This window comes from Crotalus tigris, unplaced genomic scaffold (assembly GCF_016545835.1).
Source record: "Crotalus tigris isolate CLP2741 ecotype Arizona unplaced genomic scaffold, ASM1654583v1 scf7180000017733.2605024, whole genome shotgun sequence".
Taxonomy (NCBI): Eukaryota; Metazoa; Chordata; class Lepidosauria; order Squamata; family Viperidae; genus Crotalus; species Crotalus tigris.
In genome coordinates, this window is record NW_024096600.1 from 139,631 (window position 1) to 154,804 (window position 15,174).

The window sequence follows — 15,174 nt, forward strand, 5'->3', positions numbered from 1 at the left end:
GGGGCACCAACTTACTACTAGACTTGACCGTCTGCATCCGGACAGACTGCCTTCATCTACCTCACATCCTAGGGCACCTAGACAACTACTTGTGGGTGCCCCGGTTTGGGCTCGCAATTACGGGCCTGGTCATACATGGGGCCCCGCTTCTGTGTCCAGGATCACAGGTCCTCTCTCCTACGAGGTTGCCCTGGACAACGGTCGTGTCCTGCGTCGGCACATCGACCAACTTCGCTCTAGGCGAGACTTTTCTGCTGAGACTCCTGGGGCTTTTCCAGGGGGGAGGGGGACCCTTTGGAGCAAAGGGAAGGGCAAGAGCTACTGCCCATCTCCACTGAGGGAGCCACAAATGGCCCATCCCAGGGTTCCGCAATTGCTCCGAAAAGAAAGTCATGGAGCTTACCCATACAACAGGCACTCACGCCTACTCCAGCCAGGGAGTCACCCCGGGGGCATACTCACTTTCCACACACATCACACAGCACTCCAGCAACGGAGGATACCCGGGGGCATCCCAACAAATCATTCCCCGCAAGAGAGCTGGCACACAATTCCCAAGGTTGGCCTGACCTTACCCCAAATCCTACAGGGGGTCAAACATACACAGAGCTAGTCGAGGAGCCAAGTCCCGACTACAACACCCCTAGCACAAATCAGGGAACACCTGAGTTTTGGGAAAGTACAGAAACCCACACGAGCCCGAGCACAGAATGGGGTTCAGGGAATGGACAGCCTCCTGACAGGTCTTGGACTGACCTAGGAGGTTCTACAGAGATGCCCAGCAGTGGCTATCACTTCAAGGGGCCTGAGGGTCTACAGCTAGGTAGGACAACCAGGTCACAAAGCAACAGAAGCCCTGGCCTGACGAGCCCGGTGGGCAAGCAAGCAGGCCAGGCATCGGGGCACAGTCCTTGGAAGACACCAGGGCACAATAGAGAGAACAGGCTCACGCCTCCCTCCAGTCAGGGAACTTATGCCAGTAACCCAGAGCTAAGAAGGTCACCGAGAGCAAAGAAATCTCCTAAGTACCTAGAAGATTACATAACATTGCTGGCAAGGCAAAAGCCAGTAAACAGTGGGAGCACTGGGGAGCAAATTGTCGTATAAAATAAATGTTGTATGTTGGTAGTAGTTTTAGCCCGGGGGAAAGGGGTGTTATGTCCCGAGCCTTGCAAACGGCTCGGGCGTTTGCAGGCAGTCCCGGGCAGGTGCAAAGCTGCCCGGGACCAGACAGGCTGTCGCCAGCGCCGTGCGCATGCGCGGGTGCTGGCACGGGAAAAGTAACCCATTTACCCGGGAGTTGCCTATATAAGAGGCTGCGAGGTGTTTGGGCGAGGCTGAAGCCATCTTCCTGTAAGCTGAACGCTGAATAAAAGAAACTGAGAACTCCAGCTGCTTCTCGTGTCTATTTTCCCGCCACGGACTCAACACTATGGATCTGTTCTTTAATGCCAACACACTCACAAATCACATACTCCTCACCCCCCACTGAGTTTGAAAAAGCCAGCATGCAAACAAACCTATCTTAGAAGAAGGGCAAATGTATGGAGGCTCATCCATCTAGCCTTTCTGGTCAAATAGGATCTCCTGGTTTTAATTCCCAGTTTGGTACCCTCAAAGTTTACTTCTTTCTTTCACTGTGAATTCTCCTTCATCTGTCTAAATGGGCAATTGCTATTAGTGTGCAATCTTCACTACAAATAGAGAACTGTGTTTGTGGGTGGTATTGGTGGGAAGTGAAGAAGAAAGCAGCAGTCAAGCCCCATGTCTCTGGCAAAAATGAGGAATCAAGAACTACAGTATTCAGATTTGTGTAAGGTACTTTTCATTTTGATCTTGAGTAAATACAGAATTTACTTATTTATCCCATTTGTAAGCTGCCTGTTCAGCAAAACTCTGGGTGATATACAGATTAAAAACCAGCAAACAAACAAACAAAAAATCTAATGTAAGAATTGAGGAAACCAACAGGATTTTCCCAACCTCCTTTACACTGAGTTCATTATAGTGGGGTGACTTTCACACGCCTTTTTCCAGACGTCTCGTCACCAACTTAAGTTGCCATTGATGAGATAATCTGTCAACTGACTCACTAGCAGCTTTCCCACAAACCCTCAGAGCAATGGATGCTGGCTGAAAAAGTAACAATACCATCAATTCCTAATAAGAAAAAAATCAAGGAAACAAAAAAAGCGCCTATGAATAGTTTAGGACAGAGATCCCCAACCTTTTGGGCACCAGGGACCAGTTCTGTGGAGAGAAGTTTTTCCATGGACCGGTGGGTACGTGTTTTTGTGTGCTGCTTGCATCTCACAGATGGGGCTTTGCTTGTTTGTGCGGCCCGGTTGCTGGCATGCTGTGGCCTGGTACTGGTCCACGGACTGGGTGTTGGGGACCCCTAGTTTAGGGTTCAGACATGCAGTTCTTGCGATCTACTTTCCTCCTGGCCTTGAAAAGAAAGGAAGGAAAATCATATTGAGAACTGCTGCTCCACATGGTCCTCTTACTGTGCCTTAGGAAGGAGATCAGTAGAGCTGCAGAATGTATATATGGGTAATGGTTTGGGCTGGCCCGAAGTAGAGACTTTTCTACTTCTGCTGTTGTGGATGTAGAGAAGAGGAAGAGAATCCTCTCTTTGTCTGTTCTCCACCTCATTTCCATGTCCCTGAGCCATGCATGGATCCTTCCCAGCTGTCTTCACCAAACCTGATGGTTTTGATTTAGTTTCTTGAGATGAAAGTGAAAGATGGGTTGCGACTCAGATCAAGGTGGCAGTCAAAGGGAGAGGAGGGCAGGTAGAAGATCAGAAGAGTGAGGCAGAGACTGGCATAGTGGGAAGTGGTGGTTGCTGGTAGGAATAGTGACCTCATGAAAGACATACCTAGGAGGATCAAATCATCACATTTCCCCCCCCCCCACTAAGTCACAGGGTACCAGGTTCTACTAGGTGGAGAGACCTACACAGAATTGCTGCAGGAAGAGAGTTGAAAGTATGAGAGAAGTGCCAACAGCATTGCAAAGCTCTACAGAGTTCCACAAAACTTGTCTAAGTCCCAGGGTGGGGAAATTTATCGTACTGAGGTGGGAAAGTTTCACCAACTGGAGTTTATTAATGCGAATATGGACCTCCTGAATAGTCTTCCAGGAAGTCCATATTCCCATGAGCGAAGATAAACGTATGACATTTGGTTCCCTTTGGAGACCACACAGGAATGGTCATGGAGGCACGGAGCTCTGCAATCAGATGGAAAGGGCAGTTCTGCAATGGATCGGTTGGATCCCAGCAGACCACTAGCCTCCAAAGATGACATGCAAGGTACAATATTCACTTAGGTGGACTTCTGTTTTCCAGTGGAAAAAGGTGGCCTGAAATGGAGGCTTTATTGTAAGGATAAGTCTTCAGCAAATGATATGTGGGCAGTCTTACAGCTGGAGCAAAGACACCGTGTAAGATGGAGATTTAAGGACTCTATGAGGGATATTCTAATTCCACATTCATATTTTATTCCTAATTTTGTACTCCAGTTGAGTCCTTTGTCCTCCTTCATTCTTCTGCAGTGTTCATGTTAGATATCAGCAAAAACTGAAGCTGCCAATCAGTGGAACAGGCTGCCATGTGATATGGTGCGTTCTCCTTTGCTAGAAGTCTGTTATATTGTAGTAGATCCTATACTGAGCAATGAGGTTGGACTAGATGCTCTCTGCGGTATGTTCCAATTCTGTGATTCTATGATTCTTTTACCTCCAGGGTAAAAGAATGAAGACTTGCCAGTGTTTTTCTGCTGCTAGAGGTCATGGATACCAGGAAGAACTGTAGGAGGTGGGTAGGGACTTATTTCCCCAAAACTGCTCTTGATCTACTTAATGTGGCCAGGTGCTGCGAGAGCCAAAAATAAGGAACTATAATTGGATTACTGGCTGACTAGGTTAAGTTAGTTATGTGAACCAGCCCTCCAAAGATCAATGCCAAGGAAGATAATCTGCACCTTATTTTTTGATTTACTTTGAGAAAGATAATGTCTGTTTTGCCACTAGTGACTTACAGCATCTTCATAGCATTCTTAAAGTGATAGAAAGCGTGGCCTTGCTGTTGCTATTTTGGCACAGTGATGGATGGATGAGTTTAAAAGATGCTAGTGGGGACATGGCCAATCTCTCTGTGACACACACTTAAAGTGTTAGTTCTCAATCACATATCACAATGTAAATGATTCATCATTCCTATTAGTGTCAATCTTGCTCTCCTGGATAAAAAGAAGTAAAGAAAGAAAGTCAAGGCAGAGCCAAGATAAAGGTAGTGAATATGATGTTGATAATAAACAGCTTACATCCTGTGATGATACCTTTAATATTATTAAACAACATCTGCCTAACCCAGGTCCTTGGGAATGGGTCTTTGTATTTTGCGATTTTTCTCTAGTTCTTTCTCTTCTCTTCTGCTGTCTCCAGGTACTGCAATATCAGTTATCCACATTTTTTTGTCGTCATCATCATCATCATCATCATATTAAGGATTTGTTGGGGCCTCCACAATTTTCTGTCACAGACTTTTTCTTCTTGCCATAGGATCCTCTGTCCTGTCCACTAATGCCCTGCTGCTTTGGCCATGCCTTTTGGTTCTTTGTAAGCAAATATGGCTTCTGTGTAGGAGCTGTTGTGGCATGGTGGTTAAAATGCAGCATTGCAGGCAAATTCTGCCCATAGCCTGGAGTTCAATCCTGACTGACTCCTATTCCATATTAGAAGGTTTGTGGTCAATAGGGATGCCTGAGATGATAATTCCAACCTCCCTAATGTTGGTGGCATTTTAGAAAGATTGGGAAATAATAAGTGAAGCCATTTCCTAACAAGCTGAGGTATCTTTCAATCTCTGGATCATCTCACATCATGGTTCATGCCAGAAGTGGCTGAGTTTGCTCCATCAATATGGTCTTAGAAAATTAAACTATTCTGATCAATTCATTAGGGCCGTGGTGGCGAACCTATGGCACGTGTGCCACAGGTGGCACGCAGAGCCCTCTCTGTGGGCATGCGCACTGTCGCCTTAGTCCTAGGCCTTCAGCTGGGTTTTATAAAACCTTTTCACTTTAGGCCTCCGCCGCCATGTACAAAAAAAAAAGTTCAATCAATCAATCAATTTCAACTTCTCACAGGAAAAAAATAGATCTCGCAAAGTTGGAATTAATTGATTGAACTTTTTAGTCCCACCCAGTCTGCCATTGCCATCGAAGCCATGCCCACCCAAAAGACCATGCCCACCCAAAGGGCCACATCCACCCAATGGGCCACGCCCACCCGGCACCCAACGATACATAAGTGGATTTTGGGTTGCAGTTTGGGCACTCGGTCTCTAAAAGTTTCGCCATCACTGCATTAGGGGATGAACACTTGCTGACTGAAGTGATTGTTGTTAGTAGAAATCAGGGTAAGCTAAGAGCATTTTCTATTTCAGTATCCCATATTGCTGGAGATATTTGACTAAAAACATAAACTAAAAGCATAGCCTTGCTAGATACCTCTTTAAGTATTTAGAACAGAACAGGGTTTAACTCATCAATCCAGTGATTTTATTAAGAAAAACACTTACTTTTTGTATTTATGTAATATGTGGAAGCAGAAACCTTAGGTCCCAAGAGTGGATGTCAAGTTTTCCACAAGGTTTCAGACTTACTGTGCCGTGAGAACTCAAAACGATGCCATATTAGACCTCTTTAATGCAAATTGCTGTAACCAATTTATAGCTTAAAATATGTCTATATTATCTTTACATATTTATCCACACTGATTGGTATTTTGAAATACCAGAATGAGGGCATATGGATATTCCTTAAAATACATGATTTACAGTTTGTTAACTTAGGATTTTCACTGAAGGAAATTTGCACTTTATTTTGCTGCTCTAGCCCTGAACTGTGTGAAAATATTTGGAACAGTTGAGGGATCTTCCTGAGCAGGGATCCGGGAGCTAAAGAATAGAGGTGGGGTAAGAAAATTTCCTTCTATAAATTTCTTGAAGTTCACTTACTCCAGGACATACCATGCTCTATCACCGAATGTCCTTATTTCAATTTTGCTGGCTTAATTCAAGGAGACGGCCAGCAAAAACCGAGAGGGTTCCAATGATGCAAACAAACATGAAGATGCCAAGGAGAAGATGATCAATCACCATTGCAACAAACTTCCATTCTTCTGCGGCCTGATGGTTAAAAAAGAAATGTAAGAAAAAGAAATCAGAATTTTCATAAAGCCAGGAGTTATGTAAGCAGATTTTCTCTTCAAAACCTTTCTTCTTTTGATTGACCAAAGATATGATGGGCAATAGAATTCAGTATCTATAATGACATGACATATGGGACTGTGACTTAGAATGTAAGAGAAACAACAACAAAGAGTTTGAATGAATAAGTGAAATAATAATAAAAAATACATATGAGGAATTGATATAATAAAATAAAAATGAGCTAAAGTAAGTGACCAGTACAAAAGAAATACACCCCTTTCTCATGTTGTTAAATAAATTTAACATATTTGGGTTTAATGGTTAATTTCTCAACAAAGATATAAATAATGAGCACCAACTGTACAGATTCCATAATTCTTTTGACCAATTACTATGTTGTACTGATATATTTATGTATCGGCTGTTTTTTTCTTTTTTTATTTGCTTGTTCACTCTTAAAAATGTTTAATAAAAGAAAAATATGTTGAGGAGATTTGGTCAAATAGAGACAATGAGCAGGGACCGCATTGCAAAAATAAAATAAAATAAAATAAAGGAACACCTGTTTGTTATTGGAAAATGAATTGCAAACACATAATTTATCCTACAGATAGAAACATCAATGATTTGAGAAGGCCCAGGTAAGACCTATTCCCAGAACATATTTATCCCAGAATATATTTACCTGCTATTACAATAAGCTATATGGTTTGCTTCCAAATCTATTTACTGTATTGAACAATTACATTTTTGGCCAGAGGAGGGAGCCAAATACTCTGCAGTAACATTTGACCAGGTGGCTATTGAGACATTGAGCTGGAAAGAGAAGACAAAAGTTTCCAGTACCATAGCAACAACTTTTGGTTACCTTGGGAATAATACACCTTGTCACCTGTCTGGCTCCCTGCCACCATTGAATCATAAAGTTTTATTTAGAGTCATTCAAATCTAAATGGAAAGATAAGATGGTGCACAAAGTACCATCAAAATCAAGTCTCAATTTTTTATTTCTAGTATACTTCTAAATTCTAAATTAGATTTCATAAGACTTTTCTGGAAGAATAAAAAGAATGGGTGGGTGGGTGGAATGCAGAACTTTGTTTGGAAATATGCTCACCTGTCCATGGGCTAGGGAAAGCAAAATGGCTTCTTTGTCAATTGGAGGAAAAGGAGAGAAGAATTGCACTTCTAGCAAATGGGGATTTTCTAATTGGCCATCTCCAGGGGTAGACAACCTTGGCTCTTTTATGACTTGTGGACTTCAACTCCCAGAATTTCTGAGTCAGCTGACTCAGGAATTCTGGGAGTTGAAGTCCACGAGTCATAAAAGAGCCAAGGTTGCCTACCCCGGGGCCCTCCCTTTCACTGCAGCCATTTTAAGATGGCTGTGACATATTCTCAAAGTTCCAAATAATCCCTTGCTGAAGCTACAGCCTCAGCACCACCCATGAGAAATGCCCATAATAGATGATGCCAGAAAACCCTCTAAAAACCACACAGCCAAGTCATCTAGGAAAAGGATTGAGTTTTGTACCCAAACTTTCTGGATATGCATACACGTACCTATCTACAAACCCTATTCTCCTTCAGGATAAACCATTTTATACAAAGTGCTGGAAGAAAGAAAAAGAAAGAAAGAAAGAAAGAAAGAAGGAAAGAAAGAAAGAAAGAACACACAAAGGAAATTAAAGAGAAGACTCTACTTTCTTTCTATTTTGGCAATGATTCTTTCATCAAGTCCATATGCTGATTATAGGAATGTGCAAAGGTCACCAGTTCAGGAATTCAACAAGTTTGAGATCCCAGATTTTCCCTCTGAATTATCCTAAACCTACCTGAAACCATGCAATTTGGCACTATCCAAAAATAAATTCTACCTAAGTAAAAGCAGATTGTTCTGGACCAGTGAGTGTTATATGTTCCTAACTGAATTTAAATATTACATTAAAATTTAATTTAATACAATGTATACATTGTATTAAATTAAATATTCTTATTCTCTATACACATTGCTTTGCTTCTGAGGATCACAAATTTCTTGATCATGCCTGTTCTCCTGATACATTCATATTACTTTTTCTTAAGCACTAACATTTATAGAAGTCAATTCCACTCTTCAACATATGCTCCTTCCACCATCCCCTCAATTCCTTTTCATCCTGAATGATATTATCTCTTTCATTTTTAAGTTCACTCACTCTGCTGGAGGCTCCTTAATTTAGCCTTTTTTCTTGCACTTCAAAAAAAAAAAAAACCAATTTAGAATGAAACTGAAGTGATGGAATGCTGAAAGGAATATTTTAATTACGTGTATAAGATGGATAATAATATGTTGAATATGTTAAACGCTTTTTTCCGCAGTATTTCCAAAACCAATTTTAATTTCAATCAAAATTGTTCTATTTTTCTTAGTCTTAACCCTTTCTTGTTCTCTTTGACCGTATACTTTGTAACTATTTTTCCTCCTATAAATTATGCATAGTCTTCCTCCTGATGTAATGTAGTTCCTCTTGATATAGATCCAATGTAACTCCACAAGTTTCTGTGGAACTTTGTAGCATAAGTCTTTACAGTCTGACCAATGCAACTTCCACATCCTTTATGAATATACAAATACTTTTATACTTAAATTATATGTTTAAAACAGCTATTCTAAAAGCAGATATGCACCTAAATTCTTGGATCCGTAAGTAATCCAATCATTTTTCTTTATGCTTTTACCTTGTTCCTATTCATTTATTCATGTTACCTAATGTCATATTTTTCTTCTTATTTTCATTCTCTGAGAAAGTTGCTCAAGATTTTTCAAATACTGAAAAATACCTCTGCTTCTTCCCTTGTATAACATGCAATGATCACCAGCTTATGGACTTCTTCTTTCAGGTACACCCATAACTATTAGATGATAACCATTTATACTTTCATATTATGTGTAATTATCAACTCTACCGCACAAGATTTGATCCCTGTCATTCAGCCATTTCTCTTTCTTTCTTTTAAAATTTCATAAATATAAAAGACGTTTTTATTCTTTTCATGTTCTTCATCTTTATCATCATGTAATCCTTATCAAGTCACAATTTTCCATATGCCCTAGTTGTCAACTGATGAAACAGAATACAGGTAGTACTCGACTTACAACGGTTCATTTAGTGACGGTTTGAAGTTACTTATGACTGTTTTTCACACATGTGATCCAACTTCAGATGTTTGGCAACTGACTCGTATTTAGGGCAGTTACAGTGTCCCAGGATCACGTGATCCCCTTTTGCAACCTTTTGACAAGCAAAGTCAAGATTCACTTAACAACAGTGTCACTAACTTAACAACAACTGCAGCGATTCACTTAACAACTGTGGCAAGAAAGATAATAAAACAGGGCAAAATTCACTTAACTAATGTTTTGCTTAATAACAGAAATGTTGGGGTCAATGGTGGTCGTAAGTTGTAAGTCAAGGATTACCTGTATTTACCTATATCATCCATCAAGAATGAAATTTCACAGGAGAAGACAAAATAGCATTGACCACTTTGTGGTACAAAATATTTTGGGGGTCTTACGTGTTCCCACAGCTGTCTGTCTGTCTGTCTGTCTGTCTGTCTGTCTGTCTGTCTGTCTCTCTCTCTCTCACACACACACACACAAAAGTAATGATCTCAAAGGATTCACATCAAATGTTTAATTCTTACATTATTGGATTCTTGATCTGATTTCATTGACTCAGCAATATATTTGATGCCTTCAATTGCGCTTTTGACATCTGGATTTTTAGTAAGCGATGTCTGGAAATTCATAGCCGCGGGCCCTTGTTTCCCTGAGATTTCAGAGATATCCATGTCCTCAGTAAAAATCCTGTTCTCCTGCTTATTTTTGGATGGACGTTTCATGGTTGAGAAAAACATAACATTTGGAATTGTTTCAATAAATATCTGAAAGAAATAGATGCTGATTAGAGAATCTAAACCAAACTGGCCGCTTCTCTCAATCTCAAAAGAAAATAGATTATTGTACTGTTTGATGCTAACTGGGACTCCGGGAAGCAATTAGAAGTATATCAGAATAATTCAAGTTACCCACTATTGCTTACTTGTTTAATGATGATTAAATGTTCAACTATTGCTCAGATGGCAAGTTAGAATTACATGGACTTTTATCAATTGCAATACACATACTGGTTTTATTATGGTTATTGGTATAATTTGAGTGGGGCCAGTTGCTAAATATGAAATCAGCTATATGTAAGTTCCTCTTTTAAAAATATATATTTTATTGTTTCAAATTAATTAAAATGGAAAAAGAGAAATGCAAACAGCATTAACAAAGTAAGGCAACACTAAAACTATCCCCTACCCAAAATAAGATGGAATAGACAAGAAAAAAGGAGTTTTTTTTCTTATATGCAAAATAACTTAAAGTTAAAATATAAAATAAATATAAATTTAACTTAATTGCTTGAAAATCTTCTTCATTGGCCTTTTAGTTCAAATACCAACTTAACAACAAGCCATTGCTACAAGACCTTTATAGAGTTAAATGCTTCTAAGACAGTGGTTCTCAACCTGTGGGTCGGGACCCCATTTGGGGTCGAATGACCATTTCACGGGGGTCACCAAACCATGCTGTCCGCCATTTTTTTCCTTTTTCCCTAGCTGTCCTACTCCCTCTTATTGGTGGCCACACCCACTTGGGGGTCACCACAACATGGGGAACTGTATTATGGGGTCACGGCATTAGAAAGGTTGAGAATCACTGTTCTAAGAAGTAGCATCCTTCTGCTCCTTTGGAGCAATTGGAACTAGGATGTATATCTTGTCTCTGATAAAAAGAGACAATATACAGCTATCTTATCTAGGATTCATTGAGAGCTTATTTTATTGACCTCTTCTTAAAGGTGTCCGGGTACTGAAATGGAGATACACTTTGTTACGTATTGAATATATATAAAGTTGTGTTAATCCCTGCTAAAGTGAAATTAACTTAACTCCAGCTGCTTGTGAAGCTAAAATGAAACTAACCTTTAGATGACCCTGACTGTTAACTCCAACTGTTTTGGAGAGAAACTTTGAACATTTATATTTGGGTGGGGTTTTCAAGTATTGTGATTGGTTAAGGCCTTGTGTGCTCAGAGAATAAGTTATAGGCAATTGCCTGCAGTTCTCCAGTTCTAGTTTGAGTCAATAAATAATGTTATAACTATGCTGGTCTGTTCCTTGCCTACTGAAGCACACTACACAATACACTTCCTTTTATTTCTCCTGTCCCAAGCTTGAAAAATGTAGGTCATCTCACCTTTCTCACCCAATGTGGCATAGTGTGGGTACTAGGCGAGCGATGGTGGGTATTGATCACTATGACAGTGATGATGATAGAAGTTATGACAAACACCATGGTGAACAACATGTATTTGCCAATCAAGGGAACAGCACTGGAAGTTGAAGGAATCAGCTCCACAATGACAAGAAGAAACACAGTCAAAGAAAGCAGGACAGAGATGCTCAGAGTCATCTTCTCCCCTGGGATAAGTTAGGAGAAAATAATAAATGGAAGGGATTAATGAACAAAATAGAAGAAAGGAGTGCAATTGGTGCTTTGTGAGAAGTCAGGTAAGAATTATTGTGTTAAATTTGGGTATTCACTACAATTCAACCCTACTATAATATATTCTAGAGTCATCCAACCATTTGTGAAAATGTAAAAGTAATAAAAATAAGCCTTATATTGTCTCCCCCATGCTTGCATAATGCTGTAAGATGTTATAAATCATTAGTGGGGAAGATGTTTGGGATCTAAGTTCAAGTTCCCACTGAACCATGAATCTTTCTGGGTGACTTTGTGCTGGTGTCTCTTTGTTGTCCTAAACCTGGGGGTGGAATGTAGCTGGAGAACTATGAATGCTTTCCCCAGCATACATTATTTGTTGGTTATTTAAATCACGCATGACTTGTTTCTGGAACAGTAAATAAGAATTAAAATCAGACTGTTCTTGTGAACAAGCTTAAAATTTAAAAAGGAAAGAAAAGGCAGTGGGTAAGACAAGAAAGGTACTACCTCAATTATATTAAAATTAAACAGTAAAAATTACCTTCATATTTTAATATTTATCTATAAATGTTTAATATTTTATTTTATTATGGACATATAGGATTTTTAAAAACTGCTTGGTATTTTTTTTACTATAAGCCAACGAGGGGTTATTCTTGAGTTGGGTGACCTCCAAATCAAATCAAATCACATTTAATGGCCAGCTACCAGCCTATTCCTGAGATTTATACAGAGGATTGTGTGAGAAGCCCACATCCTTAAGAGGAGCAAGCTACTCTGACATCCAACATCCAGCCACCAGATCCACATAAATAAGGCACCAAAATTATGTTCTACCATTTTCCCTCTTTCCCATGTCCTCCTTCCCGGTTTCGCAGCATGTTTCCTAAGATGCCAAATCCTATATGCCTTTTAGATGCAGAGGTGAAGCAATTAATTTTAGCAAATTCTCAAAATGCTTCGAACATTACTTCAAGTGGATTTTAAAAAAAAAAGGCAATAAACATACATGCACAGACATATATGCCAAAATGGCTTTGCTGATATACACAAGCAAACCAGTTTCTTTGGCTTTAACGTGTTTAAAGTTACCTTTAAAGCAGAACAATTCAAGATGGTGAAAAGACAGCAAAAGGTTACTTCTTCTGGTGAGATGCAATCTGATATACATAGGCACATACCTGAGTCTGTAGGTAGATAAAATACTAATCCAGTCAAGAATGAGAAGAGAAGGCAAGGAATAATGACGTTGACAATGAAGTAGAGAGGCAAACGCAGCAATATAAAGTGATAGGTGATATCAAGATACGTTTCAGGGCAGCAACCATACTTCACTGAGTGTTTCCAACCTTGGTAATCTTTCATTGTCCATTCTCCACTTTCCATGTAGTTATCCAAGTCTGGATGCTCACTTTCCTGAAAAGGAAAATGCTTCCCTCTAATGAATGAAATAACTATGCCTTGATTCCATGCTATTCAATACTAGATACTGTAATATTCAATATAAACATTATATATTGATATTTAATGCCTAGCCCAGGTTTAATCTCATTTGGAAGAATTTCATCGCAGGATTAGGACGTTTCTGTCTAACAGGTAGTTCTCGATTTATGACTAGTCACTTAGCAGCCATTCGAAAGTATGATGGACCTCCCCATTTTATAATGTGGGGTTTGTTTGTTTGTTTTTGAAAACTGGCCCACAGTGAACCATTTGGCTCACTTAACAACCACAATGTTCGTGTAATGACCAATGCAAAAACAGCTGCAAAATTAGGTCAGTCATAAGGGTTTACCACCATCATGACTTAAGACCATGATGGGCATCTCCATTATGGTCATAAGTCGGGGACTATCTATATTTATGTCTGGGTACAAATCAATCATGCTGAGAGGGATCAGTGGAAAGAGGAGAAGGGGGTCGGGGCGCCCTAGCACCTGCTGGCTGGACACTGTAAAAGGTGACACCGGAATGACCATGGCGGATCTGAAGGAGGCAGTGCGAGACAGAGGGGCATGGAGAGTGCTGATCCTGGTGGGACACGACTGAACGGCTGATGAGGATGATGCTATATAAATGGATAGATTAAACAAACACGGAGGCCTCTAGCTTTCAAAATGGGAGCAAATAGAAATGGAGCCTATTGTTCCTTCCTTAACTCTCAAAACAGCCAGCCAAGCAAATTTTAAAATGAGTTCCTCTGGGAGAGAATTTGGTGATTTCAGCAAGTCGGGATGGAATTAAATCAGGAATACACAAAGCCTAACCAACGAAGGGAAAGGAAGGGAAGGGAAGGGAAGGGAAGGGAAGGAAGGAAGGAAGGAAGGAAGGAAGGAAGGAAGGAAGGAAGGAAGGAAGGAAGGAAGGAAGGAAGGAAGGAGAAGGGAAGTGAGGGAAGGGAAGGGAAGAAGAGAAGGGGAAGAGGAAGTGAAAGGGAAGGGAAGGAAAGGAGGAATTTTTACTCATATATAATAATATGAAAATGACTAAAGGTATTAGCCACTCAAGAGAGCCAATTTGGTGTAGTGATGTTAAGCATCAGATTAGAAACTGGGAGATTGTGAGTTCTAGTCCCACCTTAGCCATAAAGCCAGCTGGGTGATCTTGGGCCAGAGACTCTCTCTCCCTCAGCCCTAGAAAGAAAGCTAGGGCAAGCTAATTCTGAAAAACCTTGCCAAGAAAACTTCAGGGCCTAGTTCAGACAGTTGCCAGGAGTCAAGACTGACTTGAAGGCACAATGAGCCAAAAACAGCTACCTAACTAAAGCCTACCGGGTAGATGGCAACCACAGAGGCGTCATAACTCCATGTTCCCAGTTTCATGCTGCAGTTTTGCTCATCAAAGGGGAAGTGGGTGACTATAATTTCGCAGTAGCTTTTGAAGATGGCTGGTGGAGTCCATGTGATATGTCCTGTATAGTTGACAAGAACTTTGGTGAACTGGTCGATAGCAAAAATTCCATCTGCACTAAAAACACAAAAACGGTCATAGGAATAGCATACAATTTTAATATACTGGCTAACCATTTTGCTGCACATGTTGAGGTTATCAGTGGTTTGGAAGAAAGCCACTTATCTTTCTATTTTTGTTGTCTTTGTTAAAAAAAATAATGTAGTCTGCAAACTCCATTTGGTACAAAAACAATTACATTTTAAAATTTTTGAAAAGTATGAGAAAGGAAGGAAATACATCTTTTATTCACTGTGCAGAATTAAATTAAAAAGGTTTTTTTCAGTTTTAAAAAAAAGCTTTCATTTGAAAAGGTTTGATACTATCTTTTGCAGGCTAAACTGAATGTTTATGATAGCTGACCATGGATGGTGAGTTTGAATAAAATAATACTTCTCATCTTTTCCCCAAATAATCTTGGTTTAAGAATATGACAGAGAATATACAAAGTCCAGTGTCTTCA

At 40.0% G+C, this 15,174-nt stretch overlaps 1 protein-coding gene across 1 annotated transcript in view; it reads right to left on the bottom strand.

Moving 5' to 3' along the window:
- Positions 1-5,544: 5,544 nt before the first annotated feature.
- The window catches only part of CHRNA1 (cholinergic receptor nicotinic alpha 1 subunit), a 28,168-nt gene continuing 18,538 nt past the window's right edge, over positions 5,545-15,174 (bottom strand). Inside the window, exons 5-9 of the mRNA XM_039339307.1 lie at positions 14,534-14,729; positions 12,944-13,178; positions 11,511-11,734; positions 9,911-10,150; positions 5,545-6,196 (exon numbers count right to left, since the gene is read on the bottom strand). Of these exons, the coding sequence (XP_039195241.1) occupies positions 6,065-6,196; positions 9,911-10,150; positions 11,511-11,734; positions 12,944-13,178; positions 14,534-14,729 (1,027 nt within the window). The 3' untranslated portion in view covers positions 5,545-6,064. The remainder of the gene's footprint in view (positions 6,197-9,910; positions 10,151-11,510; positions 11,735-12,943; positions 13,179-14,533; positions 14,730-15,174) is intronic.